We start from the raw sequence: 21055 nt of genomic DNA, 5'->3' as shown, positions 1-21055 counted from the left end.
AGTGGACAAATATAACTTTGGCCTTATATTATTAACAAATTATGGGACGGAGTGTGAGCGTTACTGTATATGGAGGCTATATTAAGTTTATCATGGTGTACACAACGGTGGTGATCTCCATTTTGTATGAGGCTTAAAGCGTGCTATTTTCAGTATCAATGTTGGGCCTGTCAATCACTGCACATAACACACATATCTTTCTTATCTGTATGTATATCGCGAGGACTTGCAACACTGGTCAACACTCATCACAAAGGAAGCTCTCGTCCGATAACTGTACCCATTGTAAAATAAATTAAAACTATTTTAAAAAAGGAGCAGTTTACTGTGTTATGAGTGCTATTGTGTGTAAATAGTAATAGTTTGATAAGCCAAAAAAACACTCACATAAACATCAGCCTCTTTCAATAGGCACAAATGATTCAACACATCATGAAAAAGCCTAAATCTCAATAATAAAACAGTCGCTAATAATTCCCTTCATTGTTTTTTCAGTAAGCAGTAAATGCAATTTCAGACTCTCACAAGAGATTACTTGTTTTCATCCAGCTGTTTGAATTAGTGCATTTAAAAAAAAAAACTAGAAATGCCAGAAATTATATAAAAGAAAATATTTAAATTGAGAATTTGGTCTCCTCATAAAAGAAAATTAGGAGGGATTTAGCGCACAGTTGTGGTGCTGTGCATGCTAAATTACTACCACATGAGAAAAACGTGAGCATAGCAGAGCCATTGTTAATGTTATTAGTAACACCTGTAGTTTAAAACATGGATTTATATTCTAGAACAATGACTATATTGCAATCGACAGTATAACATATTATAAAATTACCGTACTGTTTACCATTAAAGTTGTTTCATTCATGTCACCCACTCACACACACACAACAGAAAGTGAATGAAATCAACTCTTCTCACAAGTGCAATAAAGAGGCAAGAGAGAAGCTGACTGTGCACTGCATGTAAGGAGTTATGTTAGTATTTGTTCAAGGTTTGTTATCATGGTTGATTACATTTCACTGCGCAGATGTTCATGATCTCCTCCTGCGTTAACTAGGGATACAAGTAAACTTTAATTCTGTGTTTTTATGCCATCCTCCACAACAGAAAGAAGGAAGTAAGACCTATTTAGGAAACGTCTCAATTTAAATGTTGGTCATGATGCAGTTTACATAACTGCTGGAGTTCTGAGGGGCAAAAAAAACAATATAATTCTCACTACATCACAGTGACTCCACCGTCATTAACACTTTTGATCTGATTTACTCACTCGCCGTCATTTGACAACAGTGTGGGTGCATTCAGAAGTAATGGTACTAACGTGAGCCCACGACTAACAGCGTGGGAGGACTGTGAAAGGTTGACGTTACTCATCACATAAATCAGACTGTGAAGGAGGACTGCGACACGGATGTCTAGTTAGTCAGTGCAAATACCAACACAGACATTAATGGAGGAAAAGGGGAGCGAGGTGGCCTACTAATGACTAATAGAGGTCATTGGCTTTTAAAGCAGGACTCCATGGAGAGCAGACCAATGAGGCAGAACTAAAGTGTGGCTGATTTTACACTGCAGATGTTTTTTGTTTCCCTCTAAGATCTGTGATATGTGGGTTAAAATGTTACGCTGACAGTAGTGCAAATCAAAAGCTGGTGAGACACAAGGGTCAAATTTCCGTGGCAGCCACCTCATCGAAGTTTATCTCATTGCCACTGCCCTCGTCCTCCTCCCTGCTCTCCAGTTCCTGACTGAGGTCCTGCAGGTGCTGTTCCAGCTCCCGGTTCCTGCGATACATCTGTACATAGTTCTGCTGCAGCTGCTTCTGGTAGCGGATTACCTTGTCCTTCTCCTCCTGCCATATCCTGCGCTCCTCCTCGAAGCTTCCCATTTGCTGCTCGGCCCGCTGACGCTCAAAGATCAGCTCACTCCTCATCCTGTCCATCTGCGCCTTCATGTTCTGCAAGGCCTCGACGCTGCTCTGCCGCTGAGCCTTTGCCTCGTCGCTTTCATAGGCGAGCAGGTGCTCCTCTGCTTCCTGAAACACCTGACACTGTCTGTTTCCTTGGCTCTGATTGGCCAAAGCGTCTTTCAGCTGAGCCAACTCTCCTTCGAGACGTCCGACCTTCTCTCTCAGGAGTTCTGCTTCGCTCTTGCGGCGCTGAAGCTCATTCTCACACACCTCCAGCTCCAGCGTTCGTGTGCGGGTAGTGCCATGGGCCTCCTGGAGCAGGACCTGGGTGTTTGTTAGCTCACCGCGAGCCTCTCTGAGTTGACCCCGCAGTGAAACGATCTCTCCCACACGTTGAGCCAACTCTCCCTGCACCTCTTTCAGTTGCTGCTTCAGCAAAGAGATTTCCCCTGACTTCTGACACACCTGAGAGAGAGAGAAACTGTTCCATACAGGCTGTATATTTCTAGTACACAGTAAGACAATACAATAACTTGTATTATATATATGCAAAGTGTTTGGGTTTAACGGTGACCTAAAGATGTGCGTATGGTAGTGATCATGTTTCTCTCATCAGCTGGAGTCTGTCACAACAGCTGAATAATTTAGGAAGCTTTGAGCTCCTCGTATGAAAAAGAGCAACGATCAGCTAGTCTCAGGAATCAAATACTGAGTGTCGAATATCAGTTTTAAAAATTCTCTGCTTTGGGAGTTGTGTATTTCCGCAAATGGTGACCAATTCAAAAGGCCATTGTGGCCCATATTTAAATCTTTTTAATCATTAAACATTGTATACATTCATGAAACTGTGCAGTGCTGCTCACCTCCCACTTAGTCTCTTCGAGCCGAGGCCCCAGCTGGATCTTCTCATGCTCATAGGAGGTGCAGCGCTCCTCTAGTTGTTCCCTTTCCTTTAGAAGCTGAGCAAAATCCTCCTGCAGCTTCTTCTTCTCCTGCTGGAGCTGATAGACCTGCAGCCATTTCAGCAAAATAAGATGATTAACTCTCATGGCAAAATCCATGGGAAGCTGACAGACAGAGGCAGATAAGGTTTCTCCAATTTTTGTTGATTATCTGAGAATTTGAAGGTCTTATAGACCTTTTGGTGAAACAACTCGCCAGGTGTTCTCACCTGCATCTGAAGCACCTGTTGGGCACGCTGGGCCTTCTGTGAGGCCGTCTGCATCCTGGTGGCACAACCCTGCCTCAGCTCCTCCAGCTCAAGTTCAAAGCGTTTCTGCTTCTCCTCATACACCTGCACAATATCAAAATGCAAAATCCATTAGAACGGTTAACGTACAAAACAAACAACCAATCCGTACCGTTAACCCACCTGACAAATAGCGGCTTCATTCTCATCCAGGTTGTCTCGAAGCTGCTGCAGCTCCAGCTCTCTCTCCCTCAGTTTGTCCTCCAGGTCCCTGACCACTCCTTCATAACCTTCAAGAGGACCAGGGGAGCGCCCACTGGATCCGCTGTCAGATAAAGGCTGCCCTCGGCCACTTATCGAACCAGAGCCTGTACTCTTACTGGAGGAGGAGCGCCCACTGTCTGAATTTGAGTGTCCGTGTGCACCGACTGGTGGAGCACTCTTCATGGGCTCCATGTGGCCTACAGAGGCCTCTCCTGATGCCAGACTGTAGCCAGTGCTGCCGTAAGGCGGCAGGCTGGAGAGGGAGTTGCGTCCGGAGTCTGACAGCGAGCAGGACTGACTGCTCCCGCCACCGCCACTGCTGCGGGCCCCGCTGTATGAACTGCGTTTCTCCGAGCAAGAGGGCGACACTTCCCTGTGGGTGGGGCTGAGCAGGTTCAGGGTGTTTTGGCTTTCTGAAACGTTGGCACAATGGCGAGGGGAGAGGTACTGCATGGAGGTGCGGCTTTTCGGAATGACGGGTTTGAAGGCAGTGGGCCGCAGCACTGTTTTCTCCATGTTCTAGAAAAGGGGGAAATCAAGACAGGAACAATTGTTGGGAAGCAGGAACAGGTTGCTGATATGGCAGGGAAAAACACTTTACTAGTTTCTTTTTACTTATTTGAATATAATTATGTACTATTGTGAAACACAATGAATATGTCATATATTCAAAGACTTACTCTCTCAAGTTTTCCTGACTCTGGGATCAGTTTTGGAGGAGGGCCCCCCACATTCCCTTTGAAACCTGACCCTTCTTTAATCTCATCTGTGTCACTACTTGGGCTGGTGGTTACTGCATGGTTGTCATTCCAGTCGCCCATATAGTCCTCATTCTGATAAGTGTAGTTCCCGTTCCTGTTCTCCTTTTCCAGGCCCCTGATGAATGCTGTGGAGCTTTGTTTCTTGACCGGTGAGATGTTCTGCAGTAAGCGATCCTGTGGAGACTCGCCATCAAGGCGGGAAGCTCCTGGTGTGGGCCGTCGAACCCTTGATCCAAGTTCAACACCAGGGCGATGGTCCTGGTAGGGACCAGGACGGGTGGCTATAAGGCTGCTGACAGAGCCCATGGGATCCAGAGCGGTGGGCGGTGGTGCGTTGATGGGGGGTGAAGGGCCAGATTGGTGTCTTCTGCGGGTCCCTCCACTGAGGCCTGAGTTGTGGGGCTCAGCAGATATGGGAAGAGCCTGAACCAGAGCCATGGTAGCAGCTGGGAGGGGTCACTCGCTCTGAATGAAGGAACAAAAAGTCCAAGTTAAATCTCAAGTCATCTTACGAAAACCAAAACAATCTTTGGCAATAAACCAAGTGCAAGTCAAGTATTAGCTTCAGAAATATAAAGTCCAAATCAAGGTTCAAGTTGAATCATATTCTGGCAACTCTCCAGTCATTCATCAAGTCAGTTTAGCCTTGTAGTAAGTCTTAAGTCCACTTTCCAGTCGCCACAGCAGGATGTGTTCAAGGAATGTTTATGCATCAAAACAGTCTAATACAAAATTCCAATTATATAGAGTAGACAAAGGCATAAAACTATCCCAGGAGACAACAGTGGACCACACACAAAGAACCTGAACACACCATTCATTAAAACTATTCAAGCAGCACAAACTTGAGGCATTTGGCTTATAAAGCATGGGGCTGCAGAAGTAAAGGGTCTCTTTTCATGTGAGACGTAAAACGGCTTCTAACACGCTGGTATTTTTCCTGACAGCAACAAAGGCTTCTGTCTCCACACATCTGATCAGCTTTGGGAACAGTTTAAACTGGACGAATTGGAGAACTGGATAATAGCTCAAAGGAGAAGCAGAGACTTGTTGAAAGTGATGTCATTTAGCTATGGGTGTACATCCAACAGTACACAATGATATAGTTGAGGCACAACTGGACCGACACACCCACATTTTCACTAACTCACTCTCACATGACAGGTGGATAAATATTCACACAACTGACTGACATATACAAACGACAGTATCAGCAGTTTGTTCTGTGGTTGGTGAACAGTCGAGCATTGTGTGGAGAACAATGGCCAACAGGACGCGTGGTGATGAAGTCATGCTGCTCCGACATCACCACCGACAGCAGAGCCAGCTGTGCTCTACAAACAGAGTACAGAGCATGAGGATGTCCGACTGGTGGGCAGTTTTTAACCTCGTCTGGGAGTCAAGAAGACGTCAACGTAGGATTTAGAGCGCAGCAAGACTCAAAGTGTTTGTATTAACCTGTATTATAGGGCAGCAAGCGGCTTGTACAAATGATTTTGTACAACACTTCTTTTTAGGACAGTGCATTAGACAACCTTCAGCTAACCCCAGTTCAAATCTTAGCCCTAAACTTAACCAATTAGGTTTTGATCTCCATGAGGATTGCTGGTCCTCAGAAGCCAGAAAAGGTTCCCAAAAGGTAACAACTGCAGGTACATGCACACACACTATTTATTATTAAGACTTCAGTGTCTCCTGTGGAGAATCCTTAAGGGATTGTCACCAATTTATCCTATGTTTTAAAATTAATTACAAGCTTTATCCAGGACTTCACTGTAACACTCTCAATCTTCTCTTAAGTCACACAGACTCGGGGAAAAAAAAAGATGAAGACGACAAGAACAATGGGTCACAGTGGGTGAAAGTGGGGCTGACAGCAGGCGTGCTGGCCAGCCATGTTTGTAGCCTCCGTCAGCCAGGACAGGCCCATGCCAAGTCATTTTTCAACGTGCCAAGTTTACTAAGAGACGACAAGTCTACTTCAGTGATTGAACTGTGATTTCCACACTTGAATTAGCACCTTCAATCTCTGGCTGATGATGATATGTTCTTATGATTTCTAAAAGCTCTGTAATTCTACTGAACTCTACAAAAAAAAAACTGACCAATGTCAGATATTTGCAACAAAATGGAGCAAAACTCTTATTTTCTTGCAGCAACAGCTGGGAACTATAGATCTTGTTCAACCAAACTCTACCGTGTATGCAGCAGTCAATCAGCTCACTGGTTTTATGTTTAGCTGTTGACTGCTGAAACCTGTCCGGCTGAAACTAATGGCTACTGTCATTATTAAATTACCACAGATTAAAGTTGACACCCTCAGGTGTCCTGTTTTTGTCAAACCAACAGTCCAATAAGTCTAACAGTTCTCTTCTTGATGAAGATAAACATTAATGTCTCACATATGAGAAGCTACAAACAGCAGATATAAATACTTGAACTACACACACTTCTAAAAACTAACTATAATATTCATACAGTTGTAACCTGCATTTTAAGGCGCTCTCTTATTTCCATCTATCGCCTTCCAACTCCCTCCAGAAAAATGAAAGCTTTAATCCTCCAGGACTCAAAATGACTGAAACTATGCAGGGAGTTTGGTGAGGAAAGCAGGGGGGGTCTCAAACATTTTTCAAAGCCCTTGTCATGTTCATGCAGTGCTGGTCTCTCCTTTGTTGTCATAGTGACCGGGGCCTCAAACATTGGTAAGAGGAGGAGGGATAAAGAGGGGTTGGTGCTGGTCAGAGGGCCAACATTTCAAGCATCTTAAAGCCTTCACTTGTTCTTAAGTGGTGATAGTCTTCCATATGCTCCCAGATGGCCTGATGGAAGTTAAATGGACATTAACTACTACTGAATAGTGGATCAATCCATGGTAACCATGTAAAGCAGTGAATGAAGATAATGTTACTACAGTGTAAAATGCATTGTCACTATAATGTAGTCTAATTGGAAGCATTTCCATTATCGATTGTTGTGCAGATTCATTGACGTAAGCACAGGAAACCAGCCAATTTAAAAGTGAAATGTCGTTTTATATTATAAATATTTCTTAGATGATTAACGAATCATTTAAGCTCTAAAATTACTGCAACAAAAACATCACAGCACCACAGCATGTGGATTAAATTACACTGTCAGCTGACTGACCGTGAGCAGACCGCTTTTGTCTGGGAAAACCCCGGAAAAGTTTTAATGTCTGTTTCCCTCACTCAGTCAGCAGTCAGTCACTCCCTCCAGATGGAGGAGTATGCAGACACAAGTACGGCAGCTAAGGAGTGTTTTTGTCTAAACATGGACACAATAAGCAATAGTTAGTGTGAACAAAGCGACTCAAAAGCCATCGGGGAGAACATTTTAAATATTATTTCCATACTGCAACAAGAGATTTTTTCTGTTTGATTAATTTAATTAGTAGCACATTACATATCTCAAGGCAGTTTGGAGTAAGATCAAAGTCTTACAATATAACTAATAATTAATAATTTAAATCTTATCCCTCCTTCACCTTCCTTTGTGGTCTTACAGTATTTCTTAGGGTAAAATGAGGGAAGAAATAAGATCAATAAATGCTTAAATAAAGTCTTGCTGAGAGTCCAGTCAAAAAATATCAGCACTTAATGGGAATAAATTGTGTGAAACAGAGTCTGCAGTGTGCTCTGAAACAGTTCAGTCAGATACAGACAGTCAGGAGGTGACTCCACAGTGCTGCAGTCATTACACATACTGTAGAGCAATAAATCCAGATAGATTTCAATGACACTCGCTGGCAAGCATCCATTGCATCCAAAATAGCCAATTAAAGAAACACACAACATTAGAGCCTTGTAATGGAACTGGAAGCCATTTTTTTTTACAAAAGGTACACTATACAAGGTTTACTGGCTCTCTGCCCTGCAAGACTGCAACGTCACACAAACCTGCTTTGAGACAAACTGAAGGAGCCGGCACTAAAACCTTCTTTGTTAGTCGTACCACGCCATAAACACACATGCACACAGCCACAGAGGTGAGAGTCTAAAAATATGCCCCACACCAGGTACACACACAAGGAGAAAGCTGTGTTACACTGGCCCTGATCTGAGAGGAGTAACACCTCTGACTTCAAGATGATATGGAGAGAAAGAAGTAAAGACACTTTTTAATGAAAGTGAGGGAGAGGAGTTGGGAGCATCTGAATGAGGAAACGGACAAATGATCCCCCTCCTCCACCCTCCATCACTCTGTGCCCAAATGTCTGAATTCTACTCGCTCTCCTTCTAAAAACACCCCCTCCCATCTCTTCACCCCCTCTCTCTCCCTCTCAGAAAACTGGAGCATAGAGCAAAAGTGTGACAACGCTATTTTAGTTTTTTTGGACAACCTACCTTTCCACAGGCAGAGCCCTTACAGACACCACAGTCACCATGTCAGGCATTCATTTCCCTGACAATTCATTATTTCACTGTCAATTCACCACTCCACATGACAAGTGCCAAACGTTTGCATTACAATCATTTATTCTCAGTTAATTTCCTTGTTAAATGAATGGACTATAAATAAACTCAAAATGCATTATTCAATAAGCAGTCCCCGTGGATTAACTGAAGTGACAACGGTTTTCCTTGCCTGCAGATTTGTTTGAATGCTGCACTGACCACTGCCAATGATTATACAGCAGTGAAAAAAGTGCTGTATAATGTCTCCCCTCAAACACACACAGCTTTGTACACATTCTGCTGGCTATTTCAGTTAATTATATTAACCTGCAGGACAGATTTAGAAATTGCAATTACCCAACATCACTGTCACCTTGACTGCTCCACTGTAATAGAGTCAACTTCCCTTAACTCCAATGTTCTTTCCATGCGAGCTTCTTACCCCACTTTCCCGGCTGCATTGCTACAGCTCCTCTGTATCCTCCAGTCTCAGCTCCTTCAGGGTCTCAGGTTTAAGTCAGCACCACTTTATTTCTGTTCTCCTGGCTCTGTCTCTGACCAACCCTCCTGAAAACTTCTCATACCCAAGGAAAAAACACTCCAGCCAAACGCCGCCACTCCCCTTCCTTTCCTTTCCTCTCTTTTGTGCCCCTTCTTTTCCCCCCTCCTCTCAGTCCAGCCTCTGTATGAGTGATACACCTCCTCTCTCCTTGCTCTACTCCTCCTCTGCCGTTTCCTTTGACCAAAGAATCTACACTCTGCAAGGTCCTCTACTGTCTTTGTCAGTCTGTAAAAAAAAGAGGAGATAGAAAGATATAGAAACACAAAGCCATGGAAAAAGGGCAAGCTGGCAGTTGAAACCCATTTTGCGCTTCCCATCAAGTGAAAAGAGTAAACCGAATGTGGAATAGCAAGAGGATATTATTCACTTAGAGTAAATCAGTTGTGGCATCTGATCAAAACAACACAGACACAGCAAACTTCTGATTGATTGATCTACCACTGTCCTCTGTATAAGTCAATTAAAAAAACAGATATTAACAAAATAAAACCCAGGACTAACATAATAAAATATTACTTGACAAATATGGCTTATTGGCACAGTCATATGGAATAGTCAAAATGCCATATTCACTCTCGTTTTACTAGCTAAGTGGCGAGAGAAAGTAAACTGGCAAATTTGTGGCCTGAAACATGTCAAAGTGCTCAGCAGGAATGCAGATTTAAATGATATTCTTATTCTTGTGAGACTAATGTCTCAAGTAACCAGTCAGTCAGCTTCACGAAATGTATTCTCCTGTGACAGTGGCAGCATTCAGCCTTGTCCTATAATCTGCCATCTGTCAAAAACAAACCAGTGACAACAAGGAAACAACAAGTTGAGATTGTGCAGTCGGAGATCAGCTGTTAAGCTCACAAATGAGCAGAGGGGTAAAGTGGGGTAGGAGAAGTAGGCTATGCCCTGACACCGCCTAATGTAAAAAAACATAGATCCGTCTCTCTCTCTGCCTTTCCTCCACTTTTCTACTCCCTCTCTCCCTGCTTCTGTAACTGGGTCACAAGAGAAGGCACCAAGTTTGTCCTTCAGACAAGGCCAGGGAGGGAGTTCAAGGTCACTCTTGGTCACGTCTCGATAGGAGGTTTGGAGAACACGGAGTGTGCCACAAGCCCTGTAAAACCTGTCCTGCTGCAGCCAAAGCAACAGAAACCGCTCTCAGTTAAAGATTGGATAGCGAACACCATCAATCAGCTGCCCCGAGGCCACGAGTAGTGGGATAAGGAGGCAGGGCTGCAAATCACCCCTGTGAATGCCACCATTAACACCATGTCTTTTACGGGCCAGGGGAAAGCAGGGGGGAAACATGAGTCAGCCCCTTTTGAGGGGAGTTGATTTACAGGCAACAAGCAACAAGGTAGAACGTAAGCAGCTTTGAAAAGTTTGAAACATCCATAAAAAGGCTTTAGAATGTAACAAAAAGTCTATATTATACACTGTTATTGTTATTTATTGTCATAGGCAGCTGGTAAATACAGACAATACTGCAATATAAATCAAAAGATTATTTTCCATTTCATTAAGAATTTTAGGTTAAATCGTTTCAAATCAGTTTTTTCTGTAAACCATAGAACTCCTGTGCAGAACCCCTGTAGACGTCTAAGCAATTACCATAATTTACTTTTGCTTCTCCCTCCCCTTCTCACTCATACAACTTCTACAAACTTAACTCGCAAAAGTTTCCCTCACCCATTAGTGCTGCTGCAGCAAGGAGATATCAAGAGGTGACGCCTGACAAGTGAAACTGGCGGGGACTGTTTACTTTAGAGCACCTTCATTTGTTAATTAAAATATAAATATTTGTCCTGGCTTATGATTATCATATTGCATGAGGAAGGAAGACGATATCACCAAATCGATATTTTGACCCACCCCTACTATCTTCTGTTGTCGCCCCAATAAGTTGTCTGTTGTAAATCTGTCTTTTTAATTTGGTGTTACTTGGAGCTGTGTGGTGAAGGAAACAGCAGCCGCTGTTATTGGCATGGAGGCAAGTAGTAAGGCAGTTGCTCAGGGAGAGCTTGATATTCTTTGCATTATGTTGCTTTTTCAATATCTTTTAAAAGCCAAATAAATTGTGATTGTGATTAATATACCATTGTTATATTAATCCTACTGAACGTCCAGGTTTATCTTTAGCAGTCGAATCCACGTTTGAAACTTGTGGTTCTCACTTCTCACAGTGTTTTCAACCATTGTGCAACTGTATGAAGCGGTCTTGTTTTACTTCTTCCACCTCAACCACTAAGTAAATCACATCAGTCGATTTGCAGCACAGGAATGTCACCACAGACACAAAAAAACAAAATACTGCAATACTGAAAGAGGGAGCGAAAGACTCACACAGAGTGTGTTGTGTTGTTTACCAGAACTGTGTGAACTTCAATTGTTTGAATGCAATTTGGTTATAAAATCTGAATTTAAACAAAAATATTATTCTTCCTCTCCCTGTCTACAGGATAGGAAAATAAACCCAAACACCATATCAAATCAAATACTTCCAGTGTAGCTTTGCAGAAACGTTGAGTACACCAGCCTCGTGGTTTCTGGTTTCTGCTCTTGTTCAGTCATATAAAGTTTATTATCCCACAGAGATGAATGAAACATTTAGGAGTGCCATCTGTGGACCAATTTCTTGCCCACATTGAAAGTGGCTCCTAAGAGGCTATAATTCTAATTTACTCGTTATCTACAGAAGATGCCCAGCAGGTGGTCATCCATCACAGACCGGGCTGCTGCCTCTCCACCGAACGTCTGCCTGTATTTTCATAACAATGGCTCACTTGTGCGACCAGAAATGAATGAAAAGCTAGGCCATTCTTCAGTGTCCATCCTGCCTTTGCATGGGGACAGCTCTCCCACTAGATACTGCAGCTAAAATAGGCCTTGCCCGTGCTGTCATTTGGACCACTGACTTCCAAAATAATCCCCCATGGCACAAAGCAATCTATGAACACCTCTGAAATAAAACTTAGCAGCTGGCAACGGGTGGGTCATTAGTTTTAAACACGAGTGAAGAGTAGCAAGGAAGGGAGAGCTCTATAGATTGAAACGGGAGCACTGAAAAAGTCCTGTGATAAATCCACAGAAATTAGTTGCTTGTTCCGCATTGGCAGAGACCAGACTTAGCCACAGTCTGATTTACAACGTAATGTGCCGAACAGAATCGGGTTACACCTCGAGGTCTGGAATTACAGTAAAGCCCTATCCATGATTAAGATCTGTTGCTAACTCCCACACAATAGTAAAGTGTTAACGTCCACACATAGAAGGAAAAACACTGCTATGTGTGTGGCTTGTTGCAGCCACTTCCTTGCATCAATAAACTGAACCAAAAATGGCTCTTGGGAGGAAGAAAACATGTTTGGTCTGAGTTTAATTGTGTGTAATCTGTTGTAATCTAGACATGTTTGCATAAAGGCAGGCTTGAATGTTACAATTTAAACAGTATTTAGTCCTTAAGGCTCCACTTACCCGTCAATGACACCCCGTCTTCAGCTTCTTGAGGCCCTAGAAAGCATAGGGTGCAGGTATCCTGGAAGTCACACCGGCAAACAGATCCTCATTCTTTCCTTTGCCTGTCGATGTTTTCCCAGGCTGAGGGGATAAAAAGGAAAAATGGCATTAGGTTGTTGAATCAGCAGAGGAGACGCAACAAGAATACTACCACTGTAGAGAACTGGAAAACCTGAAATGTGACAAGTGTGTTTATGGAAGTCGGAGAGGAAAAGAGGAAAATCTGAGTCATGATGGCAAAAAAAAAAAATGTCTTCACATAGAAGGAGGTTGAGACTGAGGGGATTTTCCATGTCAACAAGAGTGAAGCCTGAATGAAAAACTTGCATCAAATTCACAAAACAAACCACAAGTATACTTAACATGCGACTTCTCTTGTTTGTGAATCACCATCCATTTTTTTCCCCATTTTCTAGACTCATGTGAGGTTTAAACAAAATATATAGTGCAACAAGGTCTGTTTTACTGAAATTAAACAATAGACATATTTTGGACCGTATTGGCAACATTTGTCATGTTGTGCAAGAGTAACTAACTGGATATCGTGCGTCCTGTTTTATCAACAGGATCAGGGATGTTTGCTAAATACCAACTGGCTGCAGGGCAACTGCAGCGGCTTAGCGAAAAGGAACCGTCGGCCCCCTCCATCTGTGTCCAACATACTGTATGTTACAGACAGATGGGAGTGTTGAGGACGGCTTTGCAGAATGTTGCACTGCGATAGCACCAAAGAGTGCACTTACAGGTATTAAAGCAACAGTAGTTTATTTTGAGCGCTGATAATAGACCTACAGATCACAAACAGGTGTTTACTCAGGAGAGGTGCTACTTCTCACCTGCTACTCTATATCTAAAAAGGGATAATCCTCATTAAAGAAGACCAAACAACACAGGGAGAGAGAGACGCGGAGAAAGAGGAGGATGGATGTGAACGTAGAGCGGAGGGCAGTGCTGCGATTACAATTTCCCCATTATTCATCTGCTAAACAGGAACCTTTGTGTCTGTAATGTTTACTGACCCACAATCGCACACAGTCAGGTGGCCTCACATTCCAGTAAGGAAACGCTTTGTTGGTTTTAGCATACTCTTAGTTGTTTGACATACTTAAGAGTAACTACTACGAGACCAGAAAAATATATGAAGTATCATACATGTTTTCAAAATTATGAATAAGATGGAGCCTTCAAAAAGGCAGAATCAATGAATTATAGCTTCTAGAATTGCTGTGTTGTTAAATCAAGTTGACCTCTCGTAATGTGGACTGTGCCCTCAAGATAATCTATAACGTTTCTTCTTAGATACACTGTTCCTTGTTGGTCTACTGCAATTAAAACCGTTTATAAGGCACCGTCTCAGGTGAGAGGTCAAAGAGGCTACAAGGTCCTGAGGGGAGATAATAGATCCTCTTTATGTCCATCAGTCAGTTGCTAACTTTATTTATGAAAACTGCAGCAGGAGAAAGCAGCCGTGTGATCCCCTGCATTGCTTTATAATCACTTTAAAGCTGTGAAATGGGCTTTTTTAAAGCGAGACATTGGAAAAGTATAAGTGTAAAGAGTTTCACTGAGCCTCGTCAGTTACCAGCAACATGTGTTATATATATATATATATAAAAAAAAGGGCACATATAACACATATTGTGCAAACACACACACACAGCAAATGACAGAGGAACAGGGTGGCGTCCTGCTTCTTCCTTTTCCAAACACTGCACTTAGGTTTATTATTCTAATGTTTAACCGTGTGTTGAAGGTTTCATCGAAGTTAATACTCAATAAGATGCAGTGGGAGCAACACACCCTGAACAAAGTTCATGCAGCAGAAGAAGAAGTGGTGGGAAGATCATACAACCACCACATACTGTAAGGCTAACACGATCATTCAGAAAAACAGAAAATGCAACTCCTGCAGTCTATTTATTTACTTTTCTTTTTTTTTTTTCTTTTTTTTTTAAAATAAGATGGCTCTTTATTTAAAGGCATAAATTCAAGAGGGAGGGGAAGTTGGAAAACTGGCACATCGGCAGTGTTTGGACAGTGAGAAGATGGTCCACATGGAAAGCATCACATTCCTTTTAAAATAGCACAAAATGTCAGCATTTTCTCACATATAACCATTTAGGATGATCCAGGCCAAACATCAAATATCCTACTTCATTTTTAAAACCTGAGAAAACTACATTTTCCATTTTCCACTGTTCTGAGTCACGGGAGGACGCGTAATTACCGAATTAAGATGTCTACTACATTTCTAATACAACATTATTGGAGTTAAGTGATTAAAACAATCGCTTACAGTAAAAAACCCAATATGCAAGATAAGAATGGTGACATTCAAAGGAATGACATGGTTTATTGTTCAAAATACAAATTTATATTGAACAATATTGATCGATTCCTAAATGAATGGCCAATAATATCAATAATTGATTAATCAGTTTGAATGTTTTTTTTGTTGTTGTTTTTTTAAATAATCAAAACAAGTTATCTGACTTTTCAGCTTCTTAAATGTGAATATTGTCTGGTTTGGTTTCTTTGCTCCATATAACAAAACAAAGAATTTTGGTCTCACAACAAAACAAGACATATGAGAACATCATCGTTTCAATGTTTGGATCATTTCTCATAATTTTCGGACTAAATAACCGATCAATTAATCCAGAAAATAATCAACAGATTCATTGATTATGAAAAATAATACTTAGTTCTTAACTGTTAGCCAGTGGGGAAATATCCACACTGAACTCCCTGATTGGAAACACGACCATCTGAAGTATCTGTTCAGTAATTAGAGTAAAACAGTAAATCACATATTAATGTTCAACTATCGTAAAAAAAAAAGTGGTGAATAATATTGATAAAATACAGGAGATTGTGATTTATATGCTGGGGAATAATGAAAAAAGGGCCAGTCTAACATTTCTTAGGTGTAGCTGGAAGGATGGTTGGAATAACTCGCTCACACGCTCGTCCTCTCAGTGTGCCAGCAGCAGGAGTGAAGGCTCTCCTCGCTCTTTACTTCAGATCCACTTCACCACTGCCTGCGTCAGCCCTTATGCAACGCTGTGACGCGGCTACATGCCGAAAGCGCGCATCCCACCACCCACATAGCTTCTGATCCACACCCTTGTTCTCCTCGCCACCTCTTCACCTCTCAATCACTCAGCCGCCCACCACATGGTCAGCCTCCCAGCTCTGAAGCCTTTATTGAAATACTGCTTGGCAGTGAATAACTCTTTTGTCATTTATTTGACAATTTGTATGTTTTTATCAGTCTGCATGATTAATAGAGATGTAGGTTTGGGTGCCGTCCATCCCATAGCCTCTTAGCAGGAGAAGAATCAGGCCATAAAAATATGGGGGATTTCCCTGGTGGTATTTCACATTAACTGTACATTTAAATCAAATAATTGGCAAAAACAGCTGACAGCCATAAAGAAGTGTCTTTAACCATGCTGTATTGGTGAGGTAAACCCTGGGGCATTTCACAAAGCACAGGATGAATATATTTTACAGTCATCATCACAATTTGTAATTTGAGTGCATGCATGCTTGCTGGTCTATGCTGCTACAGTACATACAGCTCAGTTCAAGAGTGGTTCATATACAAACTTGTTCATAATGTCAATAGCTAAATAGCAACTCATCTGCTCGAGATGCATCTTATCCCTGTCGCTTTTTCAGTCATTTAATATAAAATATGTATTTTTAACCACTGCTTTCATCAGTGACACTGGTGTTTCAGTCACTTCAGTTTATATATATATTTAAAGAATACATCAAACTAAAAGTACACTGACCACATGTTCAGTAAGGCAAAGTAAAAACTAGGCTATAAAGTGTGATTGATATTTAAAATTGTTGTTTATTAAGGGCAGTTTTAATTCAGATCTCACACACCATCCCATAGTTCTGTCCTGTGTGTTTTCAGTTCCTGTGGAGTTTCACAGTGTGGGCTACACCACAGTCAGGGAGTGGGAGATGGCGGTTGACACAGCTGACGAGTACGTGAGTGGGGGAACATTTGTGTTAGTGAAGGAGAAGAACAGAGCGTGAGAGAGCAGCAAAGGTAATGGCAGAAATGAAATGAGAGCGGCTCAGTCTGTGCTGTACATCAGAACATATGGGCCTCCCTTCAGCAGCTGTGAATGTCATGATTACACTAACTACCAGCACCAATCACAGCTGCTCATGAGAACCAAGCACATTGATTTTCATGCTTCTTTTAAACTTGGATAATTAGCCAGAATTCCCAATCTGGCCCTTCCAACAATGCTGGGTGCCTTCCAATGTTAGACAGATAATCTAGCCAGATTATCCTGTAGTGTGAGGGGTTAATGGACACGATTTTACCAATTTGTTTGTTTGTGATATTTACGAACGATTTTGTTTAGAACTGTAACTTGTACAAGCCAAGTTGATTAGGTCTTCTCAGCCATGACTTCATCCATATTGTTTTTGCCTTTCTCTGCACAAAATATCGTGCACACACAGCAGCTATTAACTGACAACACAGACAGTCCGCCTCCATATCTGTTTATCATATCTGAAGCCACGTTAAATCCCGCAAGTTTCTGCGAGATCCCAAATGCCTGCAATCTCCTCCCCGAAGTCATGTGATTAAATGCCAGTGTGTGGTTCTGCGTCTTGGTGTCGCGTTTACAAATTTTGCCGTGTCTGCAGTCTCCAACGTTTTTAAAATCAAGTCAGATTTGAAAATCCTCTACTGTGGGACGGGCTTCAGAGCACATCATCATCCACAAGTGAGATCAGACAAGATGTCGATATAAAGTAGTGAATAGTGAGGTAACACATTTCATGCATGGGCTGTACACTCAGACATGGCAACAAAACTGTGCCCAGATCCTCCAACTAACCGACATCAGAATCCATGTAATCCCACCAGTTACTTTCTTTCCAATTGGGAGAAATTAAGAAAATTAATGGGGTTCTAGTGGTGGTGCAGTGAGTAAAGAGACACAGGAGATGCCTAATATCCATTTCTTTAAATAGAAATTAAGGTTTTTACAGGGAGATGAGAGCACTTACAGCATTTGCAACTTCATTACTTGATGTCATTAAATCTTATGTAGTTTAACCATTAATCTTTTATATTGTCCTAATTTTATGTAGTTACACTGGTAAACAAAGTCAAACTCTCACAACTTAGGGCGAAAGAATTGGACAACAAAAAAATGTGGACCCCTATTGAAAATAAATTAGTTTTGAAATGCAGAGTGTTGTTTGGTACCATGGTCAATTTGCACTGAAATAAGGCCATTAGTCAAACCTTCAGAAGGGGGAGCGAAAAATTGTAATTCGGGCCACTGTGCTCTGTACCTTAAAATTAGGATCCACAGAAGGATTTTAAAAAAAAAATAAAAAAAAGAGGGTGAGAGAGAGAGAGAGAGAGAGAGAGACAGAGAGAGAGAGAGAGAGAGAGAGAGAGAGAGAGAGAGAGAGAGAGAGAGAGAGAGAGAGAGAGAGAGAGAGAGAGAGACCTGACCCATTTCCAGGCTCAAGGATGTGAGTTCTCTGAGACCTCAACCCCTACCATCTCAATGCCCTCAGACAGATGTGGAGTCCAGCTGTGTGCAAAACCCTGTGGAAAATGTGAATTAAAGCTGGGAAACGATTCAGTATAATATTATGATACGTGACTGGAGAGGTGTCTGGAATAATACATTACCATGTGAGGTGTTACTATAGTTTTTAAATATAATCAGTTGTCAAAAATAGTCAAATATATAAAATTATAATCTCTTGCTTTAGAAGGAGAAAACACAGGGAAACAGAGCCATTTTGCATCGTGGCTGGTTGTTTGAATAGCCACAGAGACTCACAAAAATAATTATTTCAGAATGTGGTACGAAGGAAACTGTGCAGCATCACTACTTACTGTAAAGAAAGCACATTCAACACAATATGATACTATACAACAAAGACAGTGGCCAAACACTAAGTCAACACATCGTTTGACAAAGTAAGCTCGAGGGAAAACGAAACAACACAGTCTTCATGTACTCTGACAGGAGAACACCCCCCCTCCCCATCACCTATGTTCCCATTGTTTCCTTGTCTTCTAGGTTTCTCCCTTGTTCTACAAAGAGCCGACTTGTATTAAAAGGCTATTGAGGACTTGACCTTCAGTTTAAACAGCTCAAGGGCAGAATTCACAGACGCACAACAGAGTTAGCACACAGTATTCATCCAGTCAAACTAGAAACCTAAGACACGATAAATAACACACATTAATGTGCGTGTGTGTCTAGTGCTTTTCTTTTTTTTTCCTCCCACAGCTCCAGGCTGTTTTAACTGTCAGCACATATTTTACCTCAAGGCTGTCCATATCTCACAGACGTGCTCTTCACTAAGTCCAACTTCAGCTGCATCTATTCTACACCTTCACAGAAAATGTAATAAGTAATATTTTGATTGTGCTTTTTTAATGAGTACGTACACAATATTAGCAAGCATGTAATTGATGCTACATATATATATATATATATATATATATATTTTTTACAACAGCAAGAGGGAACGCTCATCCATCCATTATCTACCGCTTTATCCTCCATAAGAGGGGCACAGGGAGCTGGGTTAGGGTTTATAAACAACAATAAAATCTGCTATATTTGATTAAAATCTGACATCTTAACATATCAGCATAGACCTAGTATTATTTACTTATCAGCCAATTACTACAAATTACGTAAATTGGCTTTTAGTGACTTGATAAATTGTGCCATATCACTAAAACTTTATTAAATACTTTTTTGATGATCAGTTTTAATGTATTTAGTATTTAGTTTAGATGTTTAACTGGATATCAGATGACGGAAAAGGGAAAATATGCTAAAAATAAATAAATATATAAATATATAGCCCTATGCTGCAGGTATGTAGAAAACTGTATGTAGTTATGACACAGAATGCAATTTTAAATCACTTCTTCTAAAGATTAGAGTTTTCCTCAAATGACATTAACATGGGTCCCAAAAGATTCAAGAAGCATTAAGATTCAACACCAGAATAGGACGAGATAAAATATGATTTAAAGGCCCAATTTTTAAGATGCAGAGTCATAATATTCCTGTCATGTAAAAAAAAAAAAGGGAAAAAAATGGTGGACACCTCTAAAAGTACTCACTGATGCCAACATCTTGATACGCTGACAAAGCAAAAAGTGTCTGGGGGAAGGAAGCTTGCCATGTGCTTATAAAAATCACTTGATAAATTATCAATGCAAATCGACTGCGGCCTTGTGCTGTGCTTGTGCTAAGCTGCTGCATGAAGTGAGCACTTGACTTCTTAGTCGAAATCTTAGTCAACCATCATGTGGAGTTAGGAGGTTGTGTATGTTTCTTCCTCTTCGCCTTGGCATTATCTTCTTTTTCCGAGTTGTTTGTTTACAGATGAGGCAAGTTGCACACAAAAATAGACTAGGTGTGTCTTAACCTTATTAAATGAACACTTATGGGACTCACCGCAGAGCTGCTGTGCCCTTATAGTCACTCTTGACAGATATCCAGCTCACCAAAAGCAAACTTTAGGCTGTAAAACACTGATTTATATTCTTCTTTCTTCCCGTAACAGTCAAGCGGTGACATTTGTTCCCATAAGTGCACCTGGCAAACAATACAATACTGTGAGGGAAAACAAGTGGCTGCAGACTACATTAGAGGGGGGTCTGCCATTAATTTTAAGAATTCACATATGTTATTGCTGCACTGGAGGGAAAGTCAACCAGTACTTGTGGGATGTGAACCACTCTCTTTTACACACAGACGAGAAAACAACCCTGTGAAGGACTGTTCTGTGTTGTCACTGGGATCTAAAAACAGTCTGTCACTGTCCCCACAGACAATCGAGTTTGTTGACAGTTAAAGCTGGGGACACACTGCAAGATTTTTTTGCTTATTTTACTCATGATTCACAGTTGGGGAGAGACCGTACCAATCGGCACTAGTTGGGGACAGTCGGCGTTGGCTAGTTGGCACAGAAATCTGTTAGTGTATGAGGTTAAAGCCAACTAGGGATCACACATTTAACGACTTGCATGACTTGTCAAACCAACTGAAACTCTTGCGAGAGTCTACAAAAGCAACATCGCGAAGGGTAAACAAACATGGACGACAACATGGTTTTGCTCTGAGAAATCAAGGGATAAAAAAAGACAGGTATGGGGGAAGTCATGAAGGAGTCAACGTTGGCGTCATTGTTTTCGATATTCTCGCTACTTCCTGTCATCATCTGATGTGACGTCCCGTGTCCCACCCCCATCTTTTTCATTGGCTGTTGGCAGCATGTTTGCAGTTGGGTCGGTAATCAGCGTACACACCAACAGACTGCGTTCACAGTCAGCTCAAAAAAATTGTGTTTAATTGCAGATTTGAGTCTTAAGCGCTCACACACTAGCAGATTTAGCCATGCCGACTGTCC

The 21055-nt window shown here is 41.6% G+C and overlaps 1 protein-coding gene across 1 annotated transcript; it reads right to left on the bottom strand.

Annotated features, from left to right (window-relative positions):
• Nucleotides 1-1549: 1549 nt before the first annotated feature.
• On the bottom strand, nucleotides 1550-12636 carry LOC310939217 (leucine zipper putative tumor suppressor 2 homolog). The gene is made up of 6 exons (XM_083903905.1): nucleotides 12572-12636; nucleotides 4043-4588; nucleotides 3282-3881; nucleotides 3081-3203; nucleotides 2773-2919; nucleotides 1550-2374 (listed from the first exon to the last, which is right to left on the bottom strand). The coding sequence occupies exons 2-6, from the start codon at nucleotides 4559-4561 to the stop codon at nucleotides 1667-1669; spliced, it is 2097 nt and encodes a 698-aa protein (XP_083760031.1). The 5' UTR covers nucleotides 4562-4588; nucleotides 12572-12636; the 3' UTR covers nucleotides 1550-1666.
• Nucleotides 12637-21055: the final 8419 nt, after the last annotated feature.

This window comes from Microchirus variegatus (genome assembly GCF_963457635.1).
Source record: "Microchirus variegatus genome assembly, chromosome: 17".
NCBI classification, from domain to species: domain Eukaryota; kingdom Metazoa; phylum Chordata; class Actinopteri; order Pleuronectiformes; family Soleidae; genus Microchirus; species Microchirus variegatus.
This window is presented reverse-complemented; position numbering and strand designations above follow the sequence as displayed.

What these genes read in the sequence shown, in the direction of transcription:
- LOC310939217 (XM_083903905.1), bottom strand. Translation starts at nt 4,561, where the DNA reads ATGGCTCTGGTTCAGGCTCTTCCCATATCTGCTGAGCCCCACAACTCA. An exon ending in AACAGGTGCTTCAGATGCAG is followed by an intron (nt 2,920 to 3,080) that starts GTGAGAACACCT and finishes AAATGGCTGCAG; the next exon opens with GTCTATCAGCTCCAGCAGGA. An exon ending in TCGAAGAGACTAAGTGGGAG is followed by an intron (nt 2,375 to 2,772) that starts GTGAGCAGCACT and finishes TCTCTCTCTCAG; the next exon opens with GTGTGTCAGAAGTCAGGGGA.